At 42.1% G+C, this 22948-nt stretch overlaps 1 protein-coding gene across 1 annotated transcript in view; it reads right to left on the reverse strand.

The window, feature by feature from the left end:
- LOC139780427 (uncharacterized) overlaps positions 1 to 18096 on the reverse strand; it is a 137752-nt gene extending 119656 nt beyond the window's left edge. The window contains exons 1-2 of the mRNA XM_071719056.1: positions 18082 to 18096; positions 15573 to 15647 (exon numbers count right to left, since the gene is read on the reverse strand). Of these exons, the coding sequence (XP_071575157.1) occupies positions 15573 to 15647; positions 18082 to 18096 (90 nt within the window). The remainder of the gene's footprint in view (positions 1 to 15572; positions 15648 to 18081) is intronic.
- Between the last annotated feature and the right edge of the window lie 4852 nt (positions 18097 to 22948).

The raw sequence follows: 22948 nt of genomic DNA on the forward strand, positions 1-22948 counted from the left end.
ATTTTATTGATATCAGCCTGTTTACCATGCTAATTTGATTTATCGCAGTTTACTGAAAATGTTCCCAATATTCTCGATTATATTGTTATTGATATATTCGAGGTGGACATATCAATCTTATGGATCACTTTAATTTAAATTATAAATAAAATACAGAAAACGGCTTGTGAAACAAAATTGTTGCGAAAAGATACGTCGGCGATGTTTTTATAGCATATTCAGCCACCATGAATTAGATTACTTCGAATTAATATAAATAAATTGCCGTCGCGCGCGCGACGTGACGGTCGGGCGCAAAGCTCTCGCGAAATAAAAGGCAGCCGTGACGAGAAAGCCGTAATAGCTCGCGGTTGAATATTCTATAGTTGAATATGACAAGGCTGCTCCGGACAGCCACTGAGGACGGGGGGAGGGGAGGAAGAGCTTGGAATAGGGAAGAGAGGGCAACGGCGAGATAAAATGACTTGCTTGAAAAAAAGGGAAAGAACGGAACTGGGTCGATCGAACGAGCCATTGGTTTTCGTAAATAATACCGGACTCTATAAAGTTTCAGTTTAGCTCTTAATAAACGAATAGTTCGTAACTACGCCAGTCGGACCACTTTGCGACGGTAATCAAATTGTAAAACTTATAACTCGCCACGGCCGCTTTTCCCCTCGTCCTCCTCAACGGCTTTTACATGAAGCCACCCAGATTGTAATAAATTTTTAATGAGCCGCTCTACGCGCGGTATCATAAACGAACGAACGAAGGAGATGGCGGTCGGTATGCTTGTAAGAATAAGAGATACCGTTACGCGAACAATTTCTCCAACTGTAGCAGCAGCAGCAGCAGCTCTCGTGAGGTATTTACCGCGATGCGCCGCGCGGCAACGAACAGTACCTACGGAGAATACGCAATAGTACCTGTTACAACCTCGTAGCGAAGACAATAACGAGGAAACGCTTAGCGCCGCGAAACAAAGACGCTCGGTGTTACTACAAATTATCCGCCCGAAGCCGCGCGCGTCGGAAAAAGAAGCATCGTCGTTACGACGTTTACAATGCCGATGTACACGGCTGCTGATGGTTTTTGTACAATACCATTTCTATGCGGCGTTTGTATTTCGAAACGGATTGTTACGCGAAACGGAAAAGCGAGTGCACGAGAAGACATAATGCGCCTGTATAATGAATTCCCTTGTAATTAAAATAAATAAGAAAATGTTAAAGTGTAGTTTTTACAAAACAGGGATTTTATCATAAACAATACTAATTCTCCTATTCTTTGTGATATCAAAAAAAGGTCTGGTATTTCTGTTGATTAAATTCTTTGGATGGAACTGCATAAGAACATACTACACTAATTAAAAATCAAAGAAAAGTCGTGCTAAAAATGTCATTTTCGAAATTACGACTGTGGAATTTCCAAGTGTGGCAGAGATGAATCGGCGCCTACTTATTTACGTGCACGTTCGATACTTTCCACCTTATCGGCGAATCATCTTATACCCGGCAGTTTCACGATGCAAGGCAGGTGTACCTCGGTAATGATCGGCACCATTTCCGTAACCGCTGCGTTTCCTCCTTCTTCTCTTGCCGCCGCGCCGCAGCGAGAAGTTTCCTCGACTTTCCTTTTGCGGTAATCGCGAAGTATTCACGATCGCATAAATATCGGGCTCAACTTCTCTCGCCGCATCCTGCTCCATCTCTTTGTATTCTCATCATGTATTTATCGTTAAATGCAGTAGGTTTTTTCTTACATTTACATCGCAATCCTTGTAGATAAATAATATCCACCATCGATGATATGACCATTTAATACTAATTGTCGCTATTTATTGACATAATTGGACGTGTGTTATCGTTTTCGTACGTTTTTTTATGATGCATCCATATATAATGTATTATTTTTCTTATTGTCTGTTACCGGTACACGGAAAAAAAATTAGCTAAATTTAGTCGTAAAATATGGATAACTAATATTTTTTGCAGCAAGAGCTACATTTTTTGCAGCTAGAGCTATAGTTTAGCAATAGTAGCAAAACCTTTTGTTCTCGCTGCAAAAAATGTTACTCTCGTTGCAAAAAATGTTAGTTATCCATATATTACGACTTTTTTAGCTATAGTAGGTAATCTTTTTTTTTCCGTGTAGGTTTTACAGCAGCAGTATTGTTGGTGCCTTACCTTTTGCATATATTTTTACGTTGCAATAAAGTTATTATTATTATTATTCGCAAAATGCATTTTTCATATTAAACAAAATCGAAAACCCAAGCACCCAACTGTAGCGTTAAATACTGCACAGAATGAAAATGAGAATATTTCTTTTACGTCTTTTGTTTAAAAATTCCAGTGAGCCTCTTCGAAGTTCCTTCCGTGGCATTCGCAACCCTAGAAATATATGTCGCGTTAATTTGTCGATTACGCTCCTGCGTCGTGCTCTCCGTCTCTGTCTGCGCGAGTAGGTATTGCGTGGCAGGAGCTGTAGGAACGAACAAAGGAACAAAACCGTAAAACCCTATGCACGAACGACGGCCTCGTTGCAGCTCGCAATCTACGTCGGATCTTGAAAGGAGGGAACACCGGGAAGGCCGGAAGTGACGTCGGAGATCAGCAGAACGACGGCTGGGTTCAGAATGCGGACTTTTCAGACTGATTCAAAACACACGCACGCAATCGGATTTAGAGCAAAACAGGACGAGAGTAAATCTATAGGGAAAAGTGCCGATGTCTATCATTTGACGTTTTCGGGTCGATTCGGTGACGTAGGAACATTTGATCGCGTGAATATGAGGGCGAGGATATTCCATTCAAATCTAAACGAGTTAGGGGATATCCCCCGTCATAGAATATTGATAAGTCCACGATAAAAATCCAGGAAATATGTAAGATTTGCAGAAGATTATCTCATAATAAAACAGATAAAATATTCTAAATAATCATTACGTGTGTAATAAGAAAGCTAATATATAAGTAACTTATAATAAAACGACAAAAATACATTTCTTGAAGTCCTACTTTCTTTTGGTTATTTATTGATCCATGAATACGAGAAAAATGCCGAAATAAATAAATTAGTAAGCCACAGCTTCTCAATAAATTACCCAAGGAACGATCAATCAAGCTTTCAGAAATTCCAAATAACCTTCATAATTATATATCATTAAACGTAATAAAACTAATATCATCTCAAGACGTTTTAGGACAAAAATTGTATCTACCAAGCGGAAGACTATTGAATTTCTATCATACTTAATAACATTTATCGAGCGCTATAAGATTCAGTGCTCATCATATTAATAACTAAAGCTAATTGTAAGTATAATCGATGAATTTGTGATTTTCGTTCTCGTGTGTGGAAATCGAAATATAACGCGACGTTATTCTTGCAAAAATTACGTTCGTCAAACGATAATCTCGCAATCGGGCGATCATGTCGAGTGAGCCTAATTACCGGCGTAAGGCGGAAGATATTAGGAATGTGTAATTACACGCGCATGATAACCCTCGCTCCGCAATGGCAACACGGCCGCATTATCTCGCGTCGTGATTAATAGACACGAGCGGGGCACGATAAGCGGCACCGTGCCCCGTTCGTAGTAACGACATTCTTTCAATTTCAAGTCAATTACCTGGCCTCGGCGCGAAACAGCCGCGCGTAATCTCGGAAAACCGTTTACATCGTAAAATGTCGAGACTTTTATCGACGTGGCGTGCATCGTGCCGCGCGAGATACACTATAATCAGAGGCCAGTACCGGCCTTTAGGTCCGGGGGTTAAGTGTAACGCACGACGTTGCTTCTTCTTCTACGTACAGCCTAATGTCTTCTAGGAGAAGGCACAGAGAACGATTCACGTTTGCATAATCTCCGCCAGAAACTAAGCTGTAAAGAATGGTCGTGAAAAGGACAGATCTGTGATGTGCGTGGAAATTGCTCCGCGAAATTTTCATACAAATTCATACGCGATAATTTCGCGATACGAACAGATAGAATCGCAATATTTCGGAGTTTAAAACAATATTAATACATATTCAATTATAAATTGTTAAATTACGTGACAATTCATCGATCGGAATGTTGTAATGTTTCGATGAAATTTTATTCATATCGCATCTTCTATTAGCTATAGATCAGCCATATTGGCGAATATAACTGACAAAAGAGGAAATTATACATCACGTTTTAATCAATAAACGCTAAATTCAGCGCTAAATAGACAAACGAGACTCATTATCGAAGTAAATTCTCTCTACAGCAACTTTATTCAAGATGTTTTAGCTAAAAGTGCTTATTCGGGTCCTTCAATCTTAATGTTTCACGATCCCTGCATATACTTCGACGCAGACTTTACAATTATCTCAACTCCGTTCCTTCCATCTTATTTCGAATCCCAGGTATCCACGGTTGTGGAAAAACACGACAGTTCTCCGAGACACTCTGTATATTGTAACCGCCGCACGAATATCTGTGTACGCCGTCAACGAAACGGGCGTATACACTTCCGTCACGTGCGTGTAGCGCGTTTCCAAGCTAGGTGCTCGTTGCTGTCCCGCCATGGTGAAGGTATCGCGATGATAATCGCGCGCCGCGCCGGGTGAGTCCGGGCGAACGATAAAATCCACCGCCTAATGCGTGGCCGGGCGGTTATCCGCGCAGCCGGGAATTACCGGGAAGCACGCACTGACAGTGACACTGTCGCGCGCGCATGGAAAGCGCACGGAATTTAATAAGCGGACACCACTTTGGCCTCACAACGCACGAGACCGGGTCTCTCACTGCGAGAGAGTCCCGCCACTCGCATTAATTGCGATTAGAAGGACGCGACAGCCGACGACACGTACGGTTCGATAAAAGTAATAACGTAAAGAGGCGCCGTTCGTGCACACCTCGCGGGAATCGTGAGGATTTTACTACAATGATAATTGTCGAACACACTCCGGCTTTACCTACGATGAGCCTTATCGCGTTAGAGATATAATTAACGATGTGACTTTCAGATAAGTAACACCGTGAGACAGTAACGAGCAAATTATATCTCAACTAAAAGTAAACATACATGCTTTTGTTTTATATATATTTGTATATATTTCTAACAATAAATATACATAGATCGATAGAAGTTCTCTCGTGAAAAATCAGCGCTGCCAATTAAATAATTACAAACGAGCTCAACAAACAACAAAAGTTGTTATAAAAACTAACCTCTTTGAAATCGTATTGTAATGTGTAGTGATGTGTACACTGTACAGTTTATATTACTTATCTGGCGTTAATGGAAATCGCATGATTAATGTGTACAGTTTATATTCTTTATCCGATGTTAATGGAAATCATATGACTGTTTTTATTTTAAACGAGAGAGAGAGAGAGAGAGAGAGAGAGAGAGAGAGAGAGAGAGAGAGAGAGAGAATTTGGCAATGTAAATAAAAATCTAATTTATAAGGAATTTCAAACATTATAGATAATTACAATATAATTACAATATTCATAATTGTAAATATGTTATTATCATATTATTATGATAATAAACGTTAAAGAATATTACAGTTGCTAATTATTAGAATGGATGTGGATATACATATTATATAGTAAGGTTTTTATGAGATTACAATGCGACACATTAACATATGCTTCAATGCGATTATTAGAAATCTTAATTAACAATAGACATGCTGTTTCTTTATCTCTCGCGGAATATTAATAACGATAATTTCTCGGATGTAAATTCCAGTGAGAGTACTAATTTTTCCGTTGTAAACGATGCAACTTCTATACCGAGCGGCGCGACGCGACATTTAATGCGAGAGCGATGGGCGTGCACAAATGGAATTGATGCAAATTAAAATTATATTTCAGATATCTTGCACATTTAACAGAGAACAAAACCAAAATGACTCCGAGCCGAAATTATGCAATAATATTGCAGAAAGATAATTATGAACGAATTAAATAAATGAAATATGAGGTAACATCTGTAATAAATTTCAAATAACTGAACTATATACTGGACCAATAATCAATAAGAACGATATGCCACTGTGTAACGCATAGCAAATATTTCAACATAAAATCGACTGCTTTTATAAAAAAAAATCGGGAATGAGCGACATCCTAAACAGCAACATTATATTTCTGTCTTTTTTATTCGATTAAGTAGACCGAGAGACAATGGAGATGTCATCATTTACGATGTGTGTTAAAGTTAGAGTATAAAGTTCAACGGCCAGAGTAGCGTAACCTAATATTTCACAGGGATCATTTAATATGGGCCAACCTCATTACATACTATTATACTGGATGATATAATACAATGAGAAATAATGATTTATCTGTAACATAGTTTCTCGCTGAATCGTCCATGTATTTATGACATTGTAAGTGTATCTCCCTCTCGCCTCCATTTATTTATTCATGTGTCCGATATCTATAATAACCATTTGTCCATTTGTAAATCCGACTGCGACGTATCACCGGCGGCTAATCATGTTACCGGCAACAAGCAATTTTATAGTCCCCGCGTATCGCGTCGCGAACAAATAACCATGGAAGAACGCGCGATAATTGGAGCGGTATAGTCGCGTCAGTCAACTCGCGTCATAATAAATTCATGTCGCGTTTCCGCTCGAATGACGGAATAAGTTGCGGGGGAAGGCACGTGCGCGATTTATACGCGAAGTATCCGCGAAATTATTAATGCACGTCGCGCTACGGGGGATCGTGTGTACTCTTTTTATCGAGCGGTTTATTCAGGTAAATAACCCGGCGAACTCCCTTCGGGAGAGAGAGAGAGAGAGAGAGAGAGAGAGAGAGAGAGAGAGAGAGAGAGAGAGAGAGAGAGAGAGAGAGAGAGAGAGAGAGAGAGAGAGAGAGAGAGAGAGAGAGAGAGCGAGAGAGAGAGAGAGAGAGAGAGAGAGAGAGAGAGAGAGAGAGAGAGAGAGAGAGAGAGAGAGAGAGAGAGAGAGAGAGAGAGAGAAGTGGGGACTGGCGACGGTACGCTTAGACCATCGACGCAGATCGACGCCGCCTGCGAGCTTTCGATAAGGGCGCTGAGAACCCGCCGCGCGCCGTGGCCAAAGGGCGTATTTTCTTCGCCCTTTGCATTTCATCCCCATCGAGAGGCGGCATTTGCACTACCTTAGAATACTCAACGAAAAACCGGTCGTCCCCCGTGTGACATTTCTGCGAACTTCGTTTCGTTAATTATGGAATCAATTACCTTCCAGAGGAAACGAAAAGGAAATATAATAAAGTAAAGGAAGCGTTACGTGCAAACAAATTTCAGCCAGTTTAAACGTAGGTATATACTGATTCATTAATTTCTCTGTTATTAGAAAATGTGACAAAGTGTGCATTTGAGAAATAAGAAAAAGTATTCAAATAAATTCTAATTTGTGGGATACGCAGATATTTACCATTTTTATAGTATCATATTATATGTGAGTATAATGTTTTTGGTCAATTTAATTTTCAAGTCGCGCGGTAGGCTTTTAATGAATTCTGTTTGATAACCTGCGTTGTTGTAATAATAATTTTGCAAAAGGAATTCCACCGGGTGGTATATCGACCGGTCGACACGGCGCCATCTTTCATTCGCGAAGAACCGAGCAAAAGTCAATACACGCTGTCGCCGATATGAGAGGGCTCAGAACCGCTCGCCGGGAAAATCACATTAGCGATGTTTCGGTAATCGCTTTTATATCCGGCGCGCCGTGATTGACGGCGTCGACGGAATCGGCTTTCACGCTGTGTCGTATCACCGCGGGGATCCGTTCTCCCGGAGGAAAAATCTGTAAGCGGTAGTGCGATCGTCATTCTGTGGACAATACCGGTCGAATGCCTTGTCCGTCGTATCGTTTAGCCGGGAGAATTGGAAGACACCGATCGAGCGCTTCGATCGATGAAACTGCATCGGCAGTATATGCATATTTGAATAGAATATCCGACGTTAAACACGTTTGATGTATTTTAACTTATACGGATGAATAACGTTTTCAAATTGTGATATAATGTGCAACATCAACTGCGGTGACTACTAAATTAAAGATTCTCAATTATTTTGGAAATGCTTCTACTGATGCACAGAATTATACGAATTAAAAGATAAAGATGTAAACTGTACATACGTCAGTCTTATTTCTTATATGTAGAATATGTTTCATTTTATTACAGATACGTACAATATTATCCAATAAAATTATGCTTAATGCATTTATTGCAAATATACTGATTCAGTTCTGTCGATAGAAACACCTTTTCACGTTCTGTGTGAGCTTTGTGCGCAAAAGCTGCGCTTTTAACGATTCCGGGCGATCCTCGTGTCTGTCCCGCTTTTCTCTCGCTTCTCCGTTACGTTCACCTATCCGTTTGCAATACGATCTTTGGTATACAATTCAGCCGTCGCGCGACGCGTAATTGAAATGCAACTGACACGTATGGAAAAGAGCGTCGCTCGCGAAAATCGCATTACCAAGGTTTCAACAATCGCAATTTTTGTCCGTGCCTCGGCCGTGATTGACGGCGCCGATGCAATCAGCATTCGTGGCCTTTCATGTCGAAGATATCGTGATTCGAGGCGAAAATTAGAGTACAGACGGCTAACAAACGGTTCGAACGATCGTGATTAAATATCACGATTGCATCTGCGACGGTCGCGGACGGATAGAAGTTTTATTTAGATTGTGAGACACAAATTCCACAGGCGTCGTGAACAAAAATCTGTTGAAATGTATTAACCACTGTTTTATCAATGACATACAATTCCAAATTTACCTGATCCTTTGAGATTGAAACTGACACTAACTTTTAAATTTTGTCTTTGAAATGTATATTTGATTGAATAAACACGCTTGCAGTCCATATACAGATATAAAAATCGGGTTTATTGAAATTAATTTAGCGGATAAAATGACTCGATTGGCCATACGTCGCATCGGGTGAAAAATAATAACGCTACACATAAAGTATCGAGAGAGACGTATAGACAGGAAAAAAAACCATTGAAATAAATAACGGTTCGTTTAATGATCGCGCGATCGCCCCGGTTAATAACAATCGTCGCCGTCGGGTTGAAAGCTCGATATTTCACTTCGAAATATGACGATAGAACCGCACAGAATCTTTATGGACAACAGAAAATATCTCGAGCGACAGGGCGATGGTGCGCGCCTTATCGACCTTCTACCTTCTTGTTGCGCTGCCTCGGCTGCCATTGACATGCGATCGGACTGCAAGTAACGCGCATATCAGGATGGCCGGATGACGACGGCAGGGAATCACATTAGTGAAGTTTCGGTAATCCCTTTTATGTCCATTGACCGTGATTGACGCTGTCGGCGATCGACCTTTTTCGTGTCACCGGCGGCCGGTGCTCCGGATCGAGGAAAAAAATTAGACAGCGGACAGCCGGTCGACTGGTTTTCCACCGGACTTGCTCGTTAATTCGCTCATCCACGGTGAAACGGCCGCGACAAAACAAACGCGATTAAAGCACCATTGCGATCCATATATCTACAATACGCGAGCATTTGATATACATCTATCTATCTATCTATCTATCCGCGCAAGTATATCATGCGTATCTGATATATTATATCCGATAATATAATTCGCTAACCTAAATTAGTATTTCGGAGCATTGAGTATTTCGAAACAACTAATGTAGATTGAAAATTGAGGAAAATATACGCCTGCGTGTAGTGTAGAATATACATATACGCACGCGTGTGTTTACGATTAAATTTATTCATCCATCTGATATTCTTATCAAATAAAATATTGAACAAAATTAAAAAAAAAACAGAAATAATGTGGTAAATAAAAAATTACAGGAAACAACAAATTACATTTAAAAGTCTATCAATTAATGTTTGTCCGTCTAATTTCCAGTATTTGTGTAATCTAATTATCACGACAGGATGCGATTCGTCAATAAAACGAAACGTTACTTGCATCCAATCTGTTATAATTAAGCAAATCCGGTGTAGAATCGGGAATCGAGCGTGTAACATTGAGCGAGGGGGTTCACGAAGTACTTAAAGGTTAACGAGGTAGCGTATCCACTTTATTTTTCCACTTCCCTTTACACGTATCCGTTGTACCACCGGCGGCCATTGCACGATCTGTAGCCAGCCGGCGAGTCGACGTGCCTCGAAATCAAAGACTGGAAAAACACGTCAGCAAACTTTCGATAATCGCTTTTACGCGTCGACCGATCGTGAATCGCGTCCCGGACGGAACGCGGCGGTGGCTCTTGTAAGCTTATTCGCATCGGCTTAGAGTATACCGGTCAGCGAGAAATGTCGGTCAACGACATCGACGACGACGACGACGACGACGACGATAGCAGATTTTATGATCGTGATTGAACGTCGGAAACGATCCGATCGATATCTTACGCTCTCGCGCAGGTAGACAACATATAGATGACGAGAAATCGCCACCCTTAACGCGGTGGCGGCTCTTTATCGCGCGTCATGTTTCTTACGTCCGGTTGGGCCAAACCGGGCGCCATACGTCAAAACATGGCAGATCAGACAAACGTACGACTCGCGCTCGCTTTTACTTTGACCCAAAACGTAAATTAAAATTAACGCGTGAGATGCAGCGTGGCGGCAGAACACGCCGTACCAGCGATATGACGATTCAATTGTTTGAATAATGCATGGCAACCCATTAAAATTAGCGTGTTTTTCAAGCGGATTTAAACGCAAAGAGAGGAGAATGGAAGAAAGAGGGGAGCAAGAGAGAACGAGAAAGAGAAAGAGAGAAGGCTTCTTCTCTGCTAATCCTTCTCTGTTTTTTGAGGCGAATATAATCGTTGCTGTGCATTCAGCCAACCAGATTGTCGAGTACGTGCGCAGTCGAATCCGCTTTTATCGCTGCGGCGCAACTAAGAAATAATTAAGTGCGATTCACTTTGGTCTGTATGAGCGCGTCTTCGCTTCGCAATCAATTTTTGAAGAGATGTTTTAACCTGCCGCCTATTTTACCTCTTGTATACTCGTCTATTCATTGTTATTTAACGTCGCCGCGCGCTCTACTAAAGCTACCGTTTCTGCCGTTAAACCTGGTATTAATTCTCTCTTAATAAAGATATCAGGGCAACGAAAGCTAAAAGCGATAAATAGCCGGCTTTTTTTCATAAAGTAAACTTCTAGATTACAGCTATTTAAACGAAACAAAGTTTCAACTGCTGCTTTTACCCGCCGTTGATCAACGTGTGAACGCGGCGCGCTCACATTGAAACCGTTTGAAATCTCTGCTATTCGCTGACCGTCGGAGCTAAACCACCGAATCCTCATCCGCGTTCCTGGAAGAACGTTGCCAAAGTGAAGGCAAACTCAATGGTTTACCTTCGACAGTCAGCGAATAACGGAGAATGCAAACTGAGTGTAGACATCGTGCTTAACGCGTTGATTAACAGGAGTTTAATTACTAAAGTATTTCATCCCAAGTATCAAATTCTATGAAAAGTTTGCTCTGAAAAGAAAGGGTAAAATCCTGTCAGAGGAAAAACGAACTTAAAATTTGTTACAGAATTTATAACAAAATCAAGATTTCTACTTATTGTTAGAACCCTGTACCTATCGATCAATCTTGCCGATGAGTCATCACGCCTTACCTCGAACGAACGTCGCGTTTCGCGCTTGAGATAAAGAATTCGGTCAGTAGCTGGCTGCCTCGACCGGATGTCAATGGCAATTTTTCCGGCCGTACTATAATACGGAGCGACCTCGATGTTCCAGACGTCGCCCGACCGAAAGAACAGGCTTTTCACGAAATGGAGAAAAACCGAGAAGTTCAATTAAATACTGATCAAAGCGTCGAACTCTAAATACCTCGAGATAACGAGGGACAAGAATTCGACAGAAAAACCTAAAGGAGCTGTAGAACGTATGCGATAACTGAAAACGATAGTATCGGACGAGAAAAGAAATGAATGATCTAACTAAAATATATCTAGATAGATTTGCTACCGTAAAGTGAAAGCTTAGGTAACGTTATTGGTATCGTTATGATTCAAAGAACAATCGGAGTGCAATATCGGTTATTGCAAATTACGCTAACGTCAGAAAAGTATCTTAAAAGTTACAGTTTTAAAATATTATAATTGTTAATTTTACATGCCGTTTTCTTTATGTCAAGCGTTGCTCAAGTGTCAGTCAATTTTCACTTTTTGCTATCATTAACTGGTTGCATTGTGTGCCATAGCTTACAAACAAAATTATCTCAAAACATAAAGTAGCTTACAATCAGGCGTTCTTTGGCGAGACACCTCGCACCAGTGCGACGCATTAAAATGTATTTAATTTAATTTTCGAGCGTTAAATCGTTTAACGTTCGACCGTTCGCTTGCCGACACTCAAGCTGCTTTTAAATCCGACTCTTCAAATGCACCGCCGCCGCACGTTTAACGCGGTCGTGCACCTCGTCAGTTCGCGACGTGAGTTTTACTATATCCGCAATGCCGGCTACTGACATGCAGTGGAAGTGCAGGTGACACGTGTACGGCGGCGATGGTGGCGGCGGTAGTGGTGGCGGCGGTGGTGGCTAGCCACCGCGATGCGGCGTGTACGTGTGTGTCTGCGTTGAGGCGATTCCCGTCGCGCGCACAATCGGACACCTGTGCGGTCGCACAGAAAATGACCGTAATTCGAGTCATTATTCTCGTTCTAAAAAAGAAGCCTCTCTCACCGGCCGAGACCGTCCCGACTTCCGGTTGCGGCGAGCCTTTCCGCTCCGCTGCTCGATCGCGCGCACGGAACGGGACGGGATGAATTGGAGATCGAGGCTTTTTCACGAGGGCTTTCCGGAGGATTAGGTGGTTTCTGCTGACTGGGATCCGAGATCCTCGAGCGATAACGAAGGATCGAATGCATTCGGGTCGACGTGGCTGACTTTACGATAAACGACTCGAGGTGTAACTAATAAGAAACTTTATCATAATTTTAATACATCGCAAGAGGTTCGATTAAGAAAAATATTTGTATTGTATATAGGTAAATTCCGAAATTTAATATTCCGATGTATAAGTTCCAAAAAATTACTTGATAATAATTTCTATTTCGCACAATAATTACTTTTGTTTTAGAAGAGAACTTTTCATATTTAACTATTTCAAAACTTTTGTAGCAGAAATATTTGTGAAATATGTACGAAACATGATTTAGCTCACCATCATTATTTGAAATAGTCTGAGATAACATACGCGACCACACTAATAAAAATTTAATTACGCAAAAAGTAAATTTAATAACATATAAACCATATTTTATAGGATTTTATCAATGATTAAAAAAGCGAAAGAATTGAATAATAGATATTCATAATATTTGTAACAACTTAATTTGCACTTTCCGATCTTCTTAATAAAACGATATCTTCTCACTAAGCCCGACATCGTATCGTCCTTTTCGAGGAGTTTCCAATATCCCTCGCTAATCTCACGTGATTTTTTATCCACGCTTAAAGATTGGCTTCGCAAAGGGTTAATCGCCGCTATTAACCGTAACCGTAAGCTCGGAGCTTAACCGCCGACCTGTCTCCGAACGTTGCTTCTCTTTAATGTCTCGGAAGTCTTGCCAAGACTCGGATAACGAAGGAGCGCGGTTAAGCGGCGAAAAAGCAGCTTAACCTCCTCGCTTCTCGGCCATTTATTTCTTGATGACGCCTCGCCCGTAGCTGCGATCGAACGATAACTTTCGTCGCCCCGGCCGACGATAAGAAGCGACGCTAAACAAAAGCGAGAACGAGATAACGCAATGTTCAGGCGACGAAAAGCTCCGAAAGGACAGAAATCGTCGACGCTTTTGTCGACATCGCTCTTACCATCATCGTCATTGTCGTCGTCGTCGTCGTCGTCGTCGTCGTTATTGTCATTGTTGTGAACGAGATGTCTTTTCACACGTCAAGAATTGAACTAGACAAAACCGAGTTTTCAAGCGCGTTTTTCGAACTCTTATTCTTCGGTTTTCGCGCTGCGAATGAATCGTCTACAAAGTGTTCATAAAGAATTCAACATATCGGCAGCTCGGCAACGCTTTCGTGCGAAGCGGAAGTAAAAAGAAGACCGGAAAAAAAAGAGGTAAAACGCAAGTATCGGATACGACGATTCCAAGCTGGCCATCGCGCGTCACGTGATCGATACTGGTGCGGCCGAGAGGTATCGAGAGAGTCCCGGAAGCTCAGAGGGAGGCGCGATAAATCTGTTTCGAAGACCATCGAAATTCCGCGGACGTAAGGCACAAGGGGAACACACATAAGCCATGGGGAGAGATGAAGACGAAGGGAGGCTGAGAGGAATCGAAAGCAGATAGGGATTGACTGACTCGTGTCTTTTCAGGACTTTAGCGCAAAGGGCGCCGTCGGCGTCGGACCCTTCGACGAAGTCGACGCCGACGGAAGGGTCTTACGCACGCACGCACCCATGTCGAGAGTCACGCGCGCACACATGACGCACACGCGTACAGGCGGGGCGGACAAGCTGTGTGGAAAGCGGTAGCTATTGTTACGGGTATTATTTGCCACTAATCAGAATGGGAGGTCAAACCCGGGTGCAAGGGTGTAGGTCTTTGAGGATATGTGTGTGTGAGTGCGTGCGTGCGTTTGTGCGTATGCGCGGGTATGCGGCGGGTGTTTACACAGGGAAAGGGACGAGAGAGAAAAAGAGAGACTCGCGCGTGCTCCTAGTTGAATGTTGAACGCACTACCGCCGCGAACGAGACACAGCCTGATTGCAGACCCCGCTGTCGTTGTCGGCACCACGCCCTGACCCACGAGATTTTCAAGATACCCGGCACACGACCCACAAGCCCCGTACTTTATGCGGGGTCAACCAACTCGACCCCTCGTCGTTACGAGCGCGATATCGATACAACGGCGCGGCGCAACGAAACTTTCTTACGACGCTGACGGCACTTAAATACGGATAAGAAAATGATGGTGGGAGAAGCGTTTATTATAGCCCCCGAGACGAGCCCTTCTTAAAAAATGCACATAACTAGATATAGGGTGTTCCGATGATCGCGTATGCACTCAATAAAAAATATATATTTACGTCGAAAGTTAAACGACAAAGAAGTCGCAATGTCGAGACAATTTCGAGTTATAAGCAATTGAACATTAAGTAACATTGGCACGAATTAAAAAATAGAATATTAAGAAATTTCTTTTAGAAATGAACGGAGATACAAGAAATTTACATTTAATTTCGAATGGATTTTACTTTGACAGAAACGTAATTTCAAGCTCAATTACCAAGACATTTAACTTTGAGAAGTAATATTATGTCTAGAAAGATTATTATTAAGACAAAGTCTACTTCAAATCGAACGAAACATATAATTGAGAAAAAAAGAAAGATACGCATAAACGTATCAAATCAGACATTAAGAATAAAATACTCGATGAAACTTCAATAATAAAAATTACAATGTTGATACAACTCGCACTAAATTGTTGCAGATATAATAAAATTTTATTCGCAATTTTCCTCTCTTTGTTATATAAAAGACGTGAATATAATAAAGAAGGGATAAAAAGCGAGCGCGAAAGAAAATAGTAGAGAAAAAGTGCGAAAATAGAAGCTCACCCGTGTCGAAGGAAGCGAGGTCTCGGCGATGTGCTGACGACGCTCCAGTGATTCGTAGTTTTCCCAATAGTATTTCTGCAACAACAAAATTCGCGATTAGTCCATGGATTGGTCGTTACAAGCCATCGATTCGGTATTTAAGCCTCCCGGATGTTTGTTTCCGGCAATAATCACACACACACACACACACACACCCACTCGCAATGTATGGTTTGTGGTTGAGTCTATACATAGGACGAGTTAACAATAAGATCGAAAAATCGAAACTCTCCGCATTTCGCCTTTGAGGTCAGACAAAATCGCACACCAGATGCCGCATTTTGTACACGCTCGTAAACTCAAAAATATTTTGCAAATATTTCAATTTACTACATTCATCTAAAAAAAAAATAAGTAATGGACGCGTCTATAAATACATCTACGTATTTAAATATAAAATAGTTGTAATTTTTTTATAATCAAACTCATTAGTATCAATGTTATATAATATGGCAATTTTGTAGTACATATTTAATGTACAAAGGTGACACTTTTGTGAAATATACCGAATAAAAAACTTGATTGTTTGTAAAAATTATATTTTTGCTGCCGCGGATATTTTTATAATTTTGACACGTATGATCATTTAAGAATTATTTTGCTATACTTTTGATGTCATACGATATTAATAATAATTAATAATAAAGTGTTGACCAACGTATTGGTAAGTCGTTCCGAAATATAAACGCTCGATATCGACAAGCTTCGCTCTTGTAGACTTTAATAAGTAAATATCACGTAAAATGCATCGCGACATTTCCGAGAGAACAATGTTTCGAGCGTGACGTCGCGCTAGACGGCGCGGCGTGGTGGATTTTAAAAGAGACTGACAGACTATAGATCCATGTAATATATGTACATATTAGGAGGACCGAATAATATACCCTAAAATACATCGCACGTTCCGATGGCGCATTATTTTCGGAAGTCGCGAATATTACTTTCCGCGACGCCATTCCATGTATCATTCGTATAATGCTTTTAGTCTTCATTATGCGAAACTCGTCGCAAAAACATATCATCGTAAGAGTAATTGTAAGTGATGTTCAAGAATGAAATATTCGATCATTATATGACCAAACAAAATTTGCGCGCTGAAATTTGATCGATTTTGCAACGCTGATTAATACTCTATGGAGCAAGTGTATTGTCGGTACATTTGGCTATTATTCAATTTCACGGATAATCTGAATATCGCAATATCTGGATACTGGCAATTTAATAGGTCCAATAACTCTTCCTCACATTGGCGGGACATCGTATCGATGATGCGTAAGAGGCACTGCCGCTTGAGGAGAATTATTCCGAGCACCGCGAGCGATATCGAGAAGACGATGGAATTTCCGTCGGCCGGAATTCTTGCCCCAGCCGAGGAATTTCCGGGCTAAAGAAATCGGGAAGTCAGAATACGGCGGGCGTGGCGGAGTGATCCGTGCGCATTCCGTCAAATCGACGGAAGTCGTTTCGGAGCTGTTAACGGGAGTTCGAAATAGTTGGGTGAAGAAACCGACAAAACTGACACCCACTCGCGAGCGGTATTTGCAGGCGGAATCGCGTTGCGGCTCGGCCGACCGCGGCTTCCCCGGAAGTGCCGTATCTCCGAGGCGTGTACATACATACGTACACCGCGGGGTTAATTCGACAGTTGCCGACGTGGACGTCGAGAATGTTCTCTCTCGGATTCTATCCGAAGTATTCCGAGTATAGAGCGCACCCCCGCCCGCAAACTGACCGCTAACCAGCGATTTTTGAGGAATCCGAAGGTGACTGACGCGCCGCCTAAGCTCTCCGATTGCTCGATATCGATCTCTCCACGGATTCGAGGGAGAGCCCTGTTCTGACCGCCGAATCGGAACATTGGGAGATAATTCGCCCTCACATATAGACGTGCACACGCACACATTTGCATGAAAATCGATGCCCGACTATTCTGGCATGACGCGTTTACGCGTTAATACCAAGACGGTTTAACTCGCTGCTAATATCGCCGCTAATATCGTTATCCAAGTAAAGGAATAAGACTTTTAACCTTAAACTTGTAAATAAACTTACGACACTTTTATATTCTTGCTTTTCGTTGTCTTCCATGTGCGATATTTCGCAGTTAAAGTGTATTTTCAAATTCTTAATTTGCCTAATAAATCCATCATAAATCATTAAGAAATATATAACTATTTTAAATTTGTCTCGGCGTAATTATAAATTATATATATATTTTTCCTTATAATATCATATTAACCTCATCTCTTTAGAGTTAATACGTTGATGAATGGAGCGAAAGATTTTCATCTATTCAATTTCAAGTATGAACTCTTCCTCTCGTGCTTGGAAAAGGCGGATAAAAACTTATACTTGCGCAAACATGAAAGATATCGGAGTTATCTCTCTCGCATTTTCGTTTTGAAAAGGCACGTATTATGACGCGGTTGGAATTTTTTTCAAAATTGTGAACAGATTTTTTGCCACGTACCACATGCTTTCGCATTACTCAGACGAAACTTTATGATGCATGCCCGGTCTTAATTAAGCTCATACATCTCCCTGGATGCTCCTCTTGAAAAATACTGCTAAAGTTCGTCCCAACGTACGTCCATTATACTTTAGTAATACGCGTTCCTTTAACTCTTTGACGCGTTGGATGGTCAAAATGACTCCGCGCGCTGTTCAGAATTTTCACATCGCGCGTATATCTTTAGATGGACATGTTAAATCGGTTGTAATGTGCACCTCCTGTTTTTCAATTCCAGCCGCGGAACCCGCGTCAGGCACGGCGTAAATGATAGGGGGCACGTGAAAACGGGAATGGCGAATTATAGAGCGCGAAAGAAGGCGCGCTCGACTTGCGGAGAGAGCGTCGAATGCGCGTTCCCGTTGTAATTCGAGCGCGAAACTACAGGAAGAAACTTCCTCCCCAAGACATGTATCTCGGTCTTCCAGATAACATATAGCCGTGTCGTTTGTCACAGAATCTCGCTACGCACGACCCCGTCCTTGCGCCCGCATCTTCTCGTAAACCCGTACGTTTCCGGTTACCGCACCAAGACCGACTCCAATGCGCATCATTAAAGAATTTCCAACTGCGGCCTCTTGGCATACATATTTCTTAACGTGCAATTTAATTTCAATTGATAAACCCAAAAGCGTACCGTATCTTTCTTATGTGCGTTTATATTTGTGTGTAATAATTCTAAAAAAACTCTCTACGTGACTATATATAAATAGAAATAATATTTACGATTATTGACAAATGTTAACTGATGATTGTTTTGTTTCCGCAGAAATATTATAATATTTTAGGAATTTTATATAAAATTGTGTCGTAGGCAAAACGAATAAAATAAACAAATAAATTGATTGTTTTGTTTCTGTGTGTAGAAATATAATATTTTAGTATTATTATACATAAAATCGTATTGTAAATAAACGAATATTCAGACTTTTATTATTCAAATTAAATTATTATATTATTTGCATATAGTCTCAGGAGCCGAATTGGCAAAGACATCTGTCATGGATTGTAAGAAGGTCCAAGTTAGAACCCTGATTGATATTTTTCGTTATAAATTCTGTACAGTGACTTAAAAAGAATGCTTATTAGCACAAAAAATTAAATCAATTTTATCAATTCAATTATGTAAATTTACTGTTCCAACAAAAACTGTGTTTTTGTTGGAACCGACAAATAATCGGCGCGTAGGTACAGTAGTTTACTGAGTTGGAAAAAGTATACAAAATTCACACAGAAATATTGTTATTAGGCTATCAACAACATCCATCAGCCCGACCGAAAATGGCATCTTCTCTAATTAATTATTATATTATTTATTAAAATTAAATTAAATGATTAATGTAATCAAAACTAAATTTCTCTTATTTCTCTCATGTTGAAACTTTTTATAGTAAATTTCTATAATTTTATTTTAATTTAAGAAAAATATGTATTGCTACTTTATAGATGTAACCTATATGCTACTTAAAAACAGCAATAAAAATAAACTAGGACAGCATTAATATTGGCAATTTCATGTTAATGCCTCAGCGAAGAAATTCCGAATCAAGTCTCTAAACATGAATAATGGCAAAAGTACGTGAATTCATGTATCACGCAAAAGTCACAAAACAACACGGAAAACAACGTCGATGTGCACGAGTCAAAAATTCCAGCAGACGTGAAGCAAATTTGCGGGCGCCGCGTATCTGCTTATAATTCGAGTGTAAAATCGTAAAATAACGCGATGAGAAATTCCGATGCCGACAGCTCGGGAATTTGGAGGCGGCGGGAAACTAAGTTTCCATAGGCTGTATATTTCACGTCTGTAAGAGGCGTGGAACCGCAAAATAATTCGAGTACCGCCCTCTTTTCGCAGATGCGCGTCTTCCCGAATCGACTTCGCGAGTCGCGAGTCTTTCCCACATCGCCTCTCTAGCCTGTTCGAAGAAAAATATCAGTGTGTCTGAGTTTCCACAGAGAGAGAGAGAGAGAGAGAGAGAAAAAGAGGAAATTCACCGAGTTACCGGAAGTAACGTGCGAAGACGAACGAGCGTCGTCCGAATTTCGCGCGCCGTAAATCCGCGACGCCGGCTGATCCGCTTCGCCGGTAAAAGGAGAAGATTGTTGGGGATCGGCCGGGGGGATAAACAGAGTAGACACATATACAATAGGGTGAGCAAGCAAGCGAGCGAGCGAGCGAGCAAACGAGAGAGAGAGAGAGAGAGAGAGAGAGAGAGAGAGAGAGAGAGAGAGAGAGAGAGAGAGAGAGAGAGAGAGAGAGAGAGAGAGAGAGAGAGAGAGAGAGAGAGAGAGAGAGAGAGAGAGAGAGAGAGAGAGAGAGAGAGAGAGAGAGAGAAAAGCAGAAGGAGGGAGAGCCATCGGACTTCTACGAGAATTCCGTAAGTCGTGCGTTTCCGTGTTGTAAATCGAGCTCGAAACCAGGCAGCAACAACGGCAGCGGACCGCTGAGAGATATCCAACCCCTCGGTGCTCTCGCGTGTATCTCGATACGTTACCCCTTTCCGGGGGGGGTAGAGAAGAGAGCCCGCAGAGCTCGAGACGGGTCGAGGCCGGGAGACGATTGCTTTGCACTTCTGTGCACGCCCCCGGGGCAATCGTAAGTTGAGATACCTAGTAGGGTATCCACCCCCGACGGTCGCACCCCTTTGGCGTCCCACACCCCCGGACTTCCATCCACCCTCGCTCGCTTGCTCGCGCTCTTGGCTGTTCGTACTTCTCTTGGTGGCTGGTGCTCCTCTCTCGGTGGCGACGCCAAAGTCTCGAGTCCCGAATGCAACCGGCACCCGCGAGGAGGAGGGTAAAGGAGGTCGGGGGCACCGGGGCCGGGACAGAGAGGCGAGAGATCGATCGCTCGAACGTGCTTTCGGCATCGTCGAATATTACCTACCACCTATATTCCCGGCCACATAGCCGGTGTATGTACGTACGTAATACTCTCCGGGGGGTACGTATGAGTGGGTAGATGGGTGTACGCGTACGGGGTGTCCCGTATCTACCTACCGCGTGTGAATAAGCCTTCAGCCCCAGATGATAGAGAGTGGTGACTAAAAAGAATGACGGCTGCTACAGAATCGAGGTATCAATGGCTATCGCGTTTGAGACGATCAAAAATCGACGAGAGACTTTTGATAAATTAAGCGTCGCGAGCTATAAACGGGTAACAAAACCTCTCTTTCGTTCGTTTTCAGGCAAACTTTAGCGGAAATTTAATTCGAGCTTTAATTAGAAAAATAACACCGTAATTTATAAAAGACTCGCGATAATCGAGAGAAGTAAGGATAGACCAACCTTGTAATTTATCGAAAACTTGGTAGCTCGATCGCACTCGCGTGTTAGCTCCAAGACACCCTGTACACGCGATCGTATGCGCGCCAAGCGCGTATGTTATGTGATATAATACGCGGTGTATGTCCGCGGGGGTGTGTATATAACGGATAGGTAATATATACATAACGCGCAGACCGCGACCAAGGACGTGCCGCGCGCACGGGGAAGATGAGGTACGGAGGCATTGTTGAGCGACAATGGCTGTGATTCGTGGGCCATATGTCCGCCTGTGGCTCGAAAATTGCGCGGAAAATCGAAAGCGCTGCGGCACCACGGATGCATGAGGGAAGATGCATGAGGGGCAGGGGGACTTACATCTCTGACGTATTACGGCTCTCGGTATTATATCGCGGGACGCGCGGGATATCGAGATCTCGTGAAGTGGCTGAAGAATTTGGAACATCGATGGTCGCGATGCCATGAGAAAGAGAGAGAAAGGGAACAAGAAGGGGAGAAGGAGAGGGGAAAAATCCATATGGAGAAATTGGATATCCCGCGATATTTCGCGAGCCGAATGCGATAACTTGTGCTTTACATTTAATAAAACGAAACGGGAACGACGTCGCACTATTGAGTCTCTAGCCGCGGTTCTTTTCTATCGGGTTTATAATCCAAAGCTTTGCGACACGCGTAATTCCCTCGGAATTTGTGTCCCAAAAGATTTAACTCTTTGAAACTCTATGGATAGAAATGACAATAGTGATTTATGTTACCGATACGCGTTCTTCAAAATATTTGTGGTATTATGACATATGTATATACGTACATTATTCTCCCCTTTACTCTTCTTCGCGTAATCTCCACTTCCTAAAACTTGGTGAGTTGACACGAGAATTACGAATAACATCGAGGTTGATAATCGTCGGATATATACGACCGATAAAAATAAAACGTACAGCAAAAAGAAGAGAATATTCGCGTGAATTCGAACGTAATACTTCTTCGGACTCGCAGGTAATATTTCCAGTCGAGTCTGGCAAGCTTCTGCTCGCTGGAAAGAGTTCGCAGTTGAAACACGTGTTACATGAGTAGTCCGTGCAAGGAACGGCGCACCGGTGCCCCACGCGAGTAAATTATAGATAAGACGAGAAGGCAGGCACTTCATTTTCGTGCAGATTATTCGTAAGGTTACACGCGGGTAAAGCGCCAGTCAGCGGTTCTTTTTTTGCGGGCAATTCCCTTGCGTTTTCGGACAAACTCGAAGCGTACACGCGCACCCACGTCACCAGTCTCGTCTGTCGTTTTGCGCGAATAGCTAGTGTTATCGCAATAATTGACTTTTTCAACTTATCCGGATTTTTGCCGCCAACTTTTGCTGTCGCAATTTCCTTCGTCCTGGGCTTCCTTCTCATTTCTACTGCTTCCTCTTCTCCTTAAGTCCTCTTCTCGCTCTCCATTCAACGGAACTTTATTTCCCCTGCGCGCCGACCAGCAGATCTCTGGCGCCGCGTTTTTAAAGTAAATAAAACTTTTCGCCGACGCACTCCTCCGGTCCCTC

This window comes from Temnothorax nylanderi, unplaced genomic scaffold (assembly GCF_030848795.1).
Source record: "Temnothorax nylanderi isolate EJ_2023f unplaced genomic scaffold, tnyl_v1.0 TNYL_tig0278_pilon, whole genome shotgun sequence".
Lineage (NCBI taxonomy): Eukaryota > Metazoa > Arthropoda > Insecta > Hymenoptera > Formicidae > Temnothorax > Temnothorax nylanderi.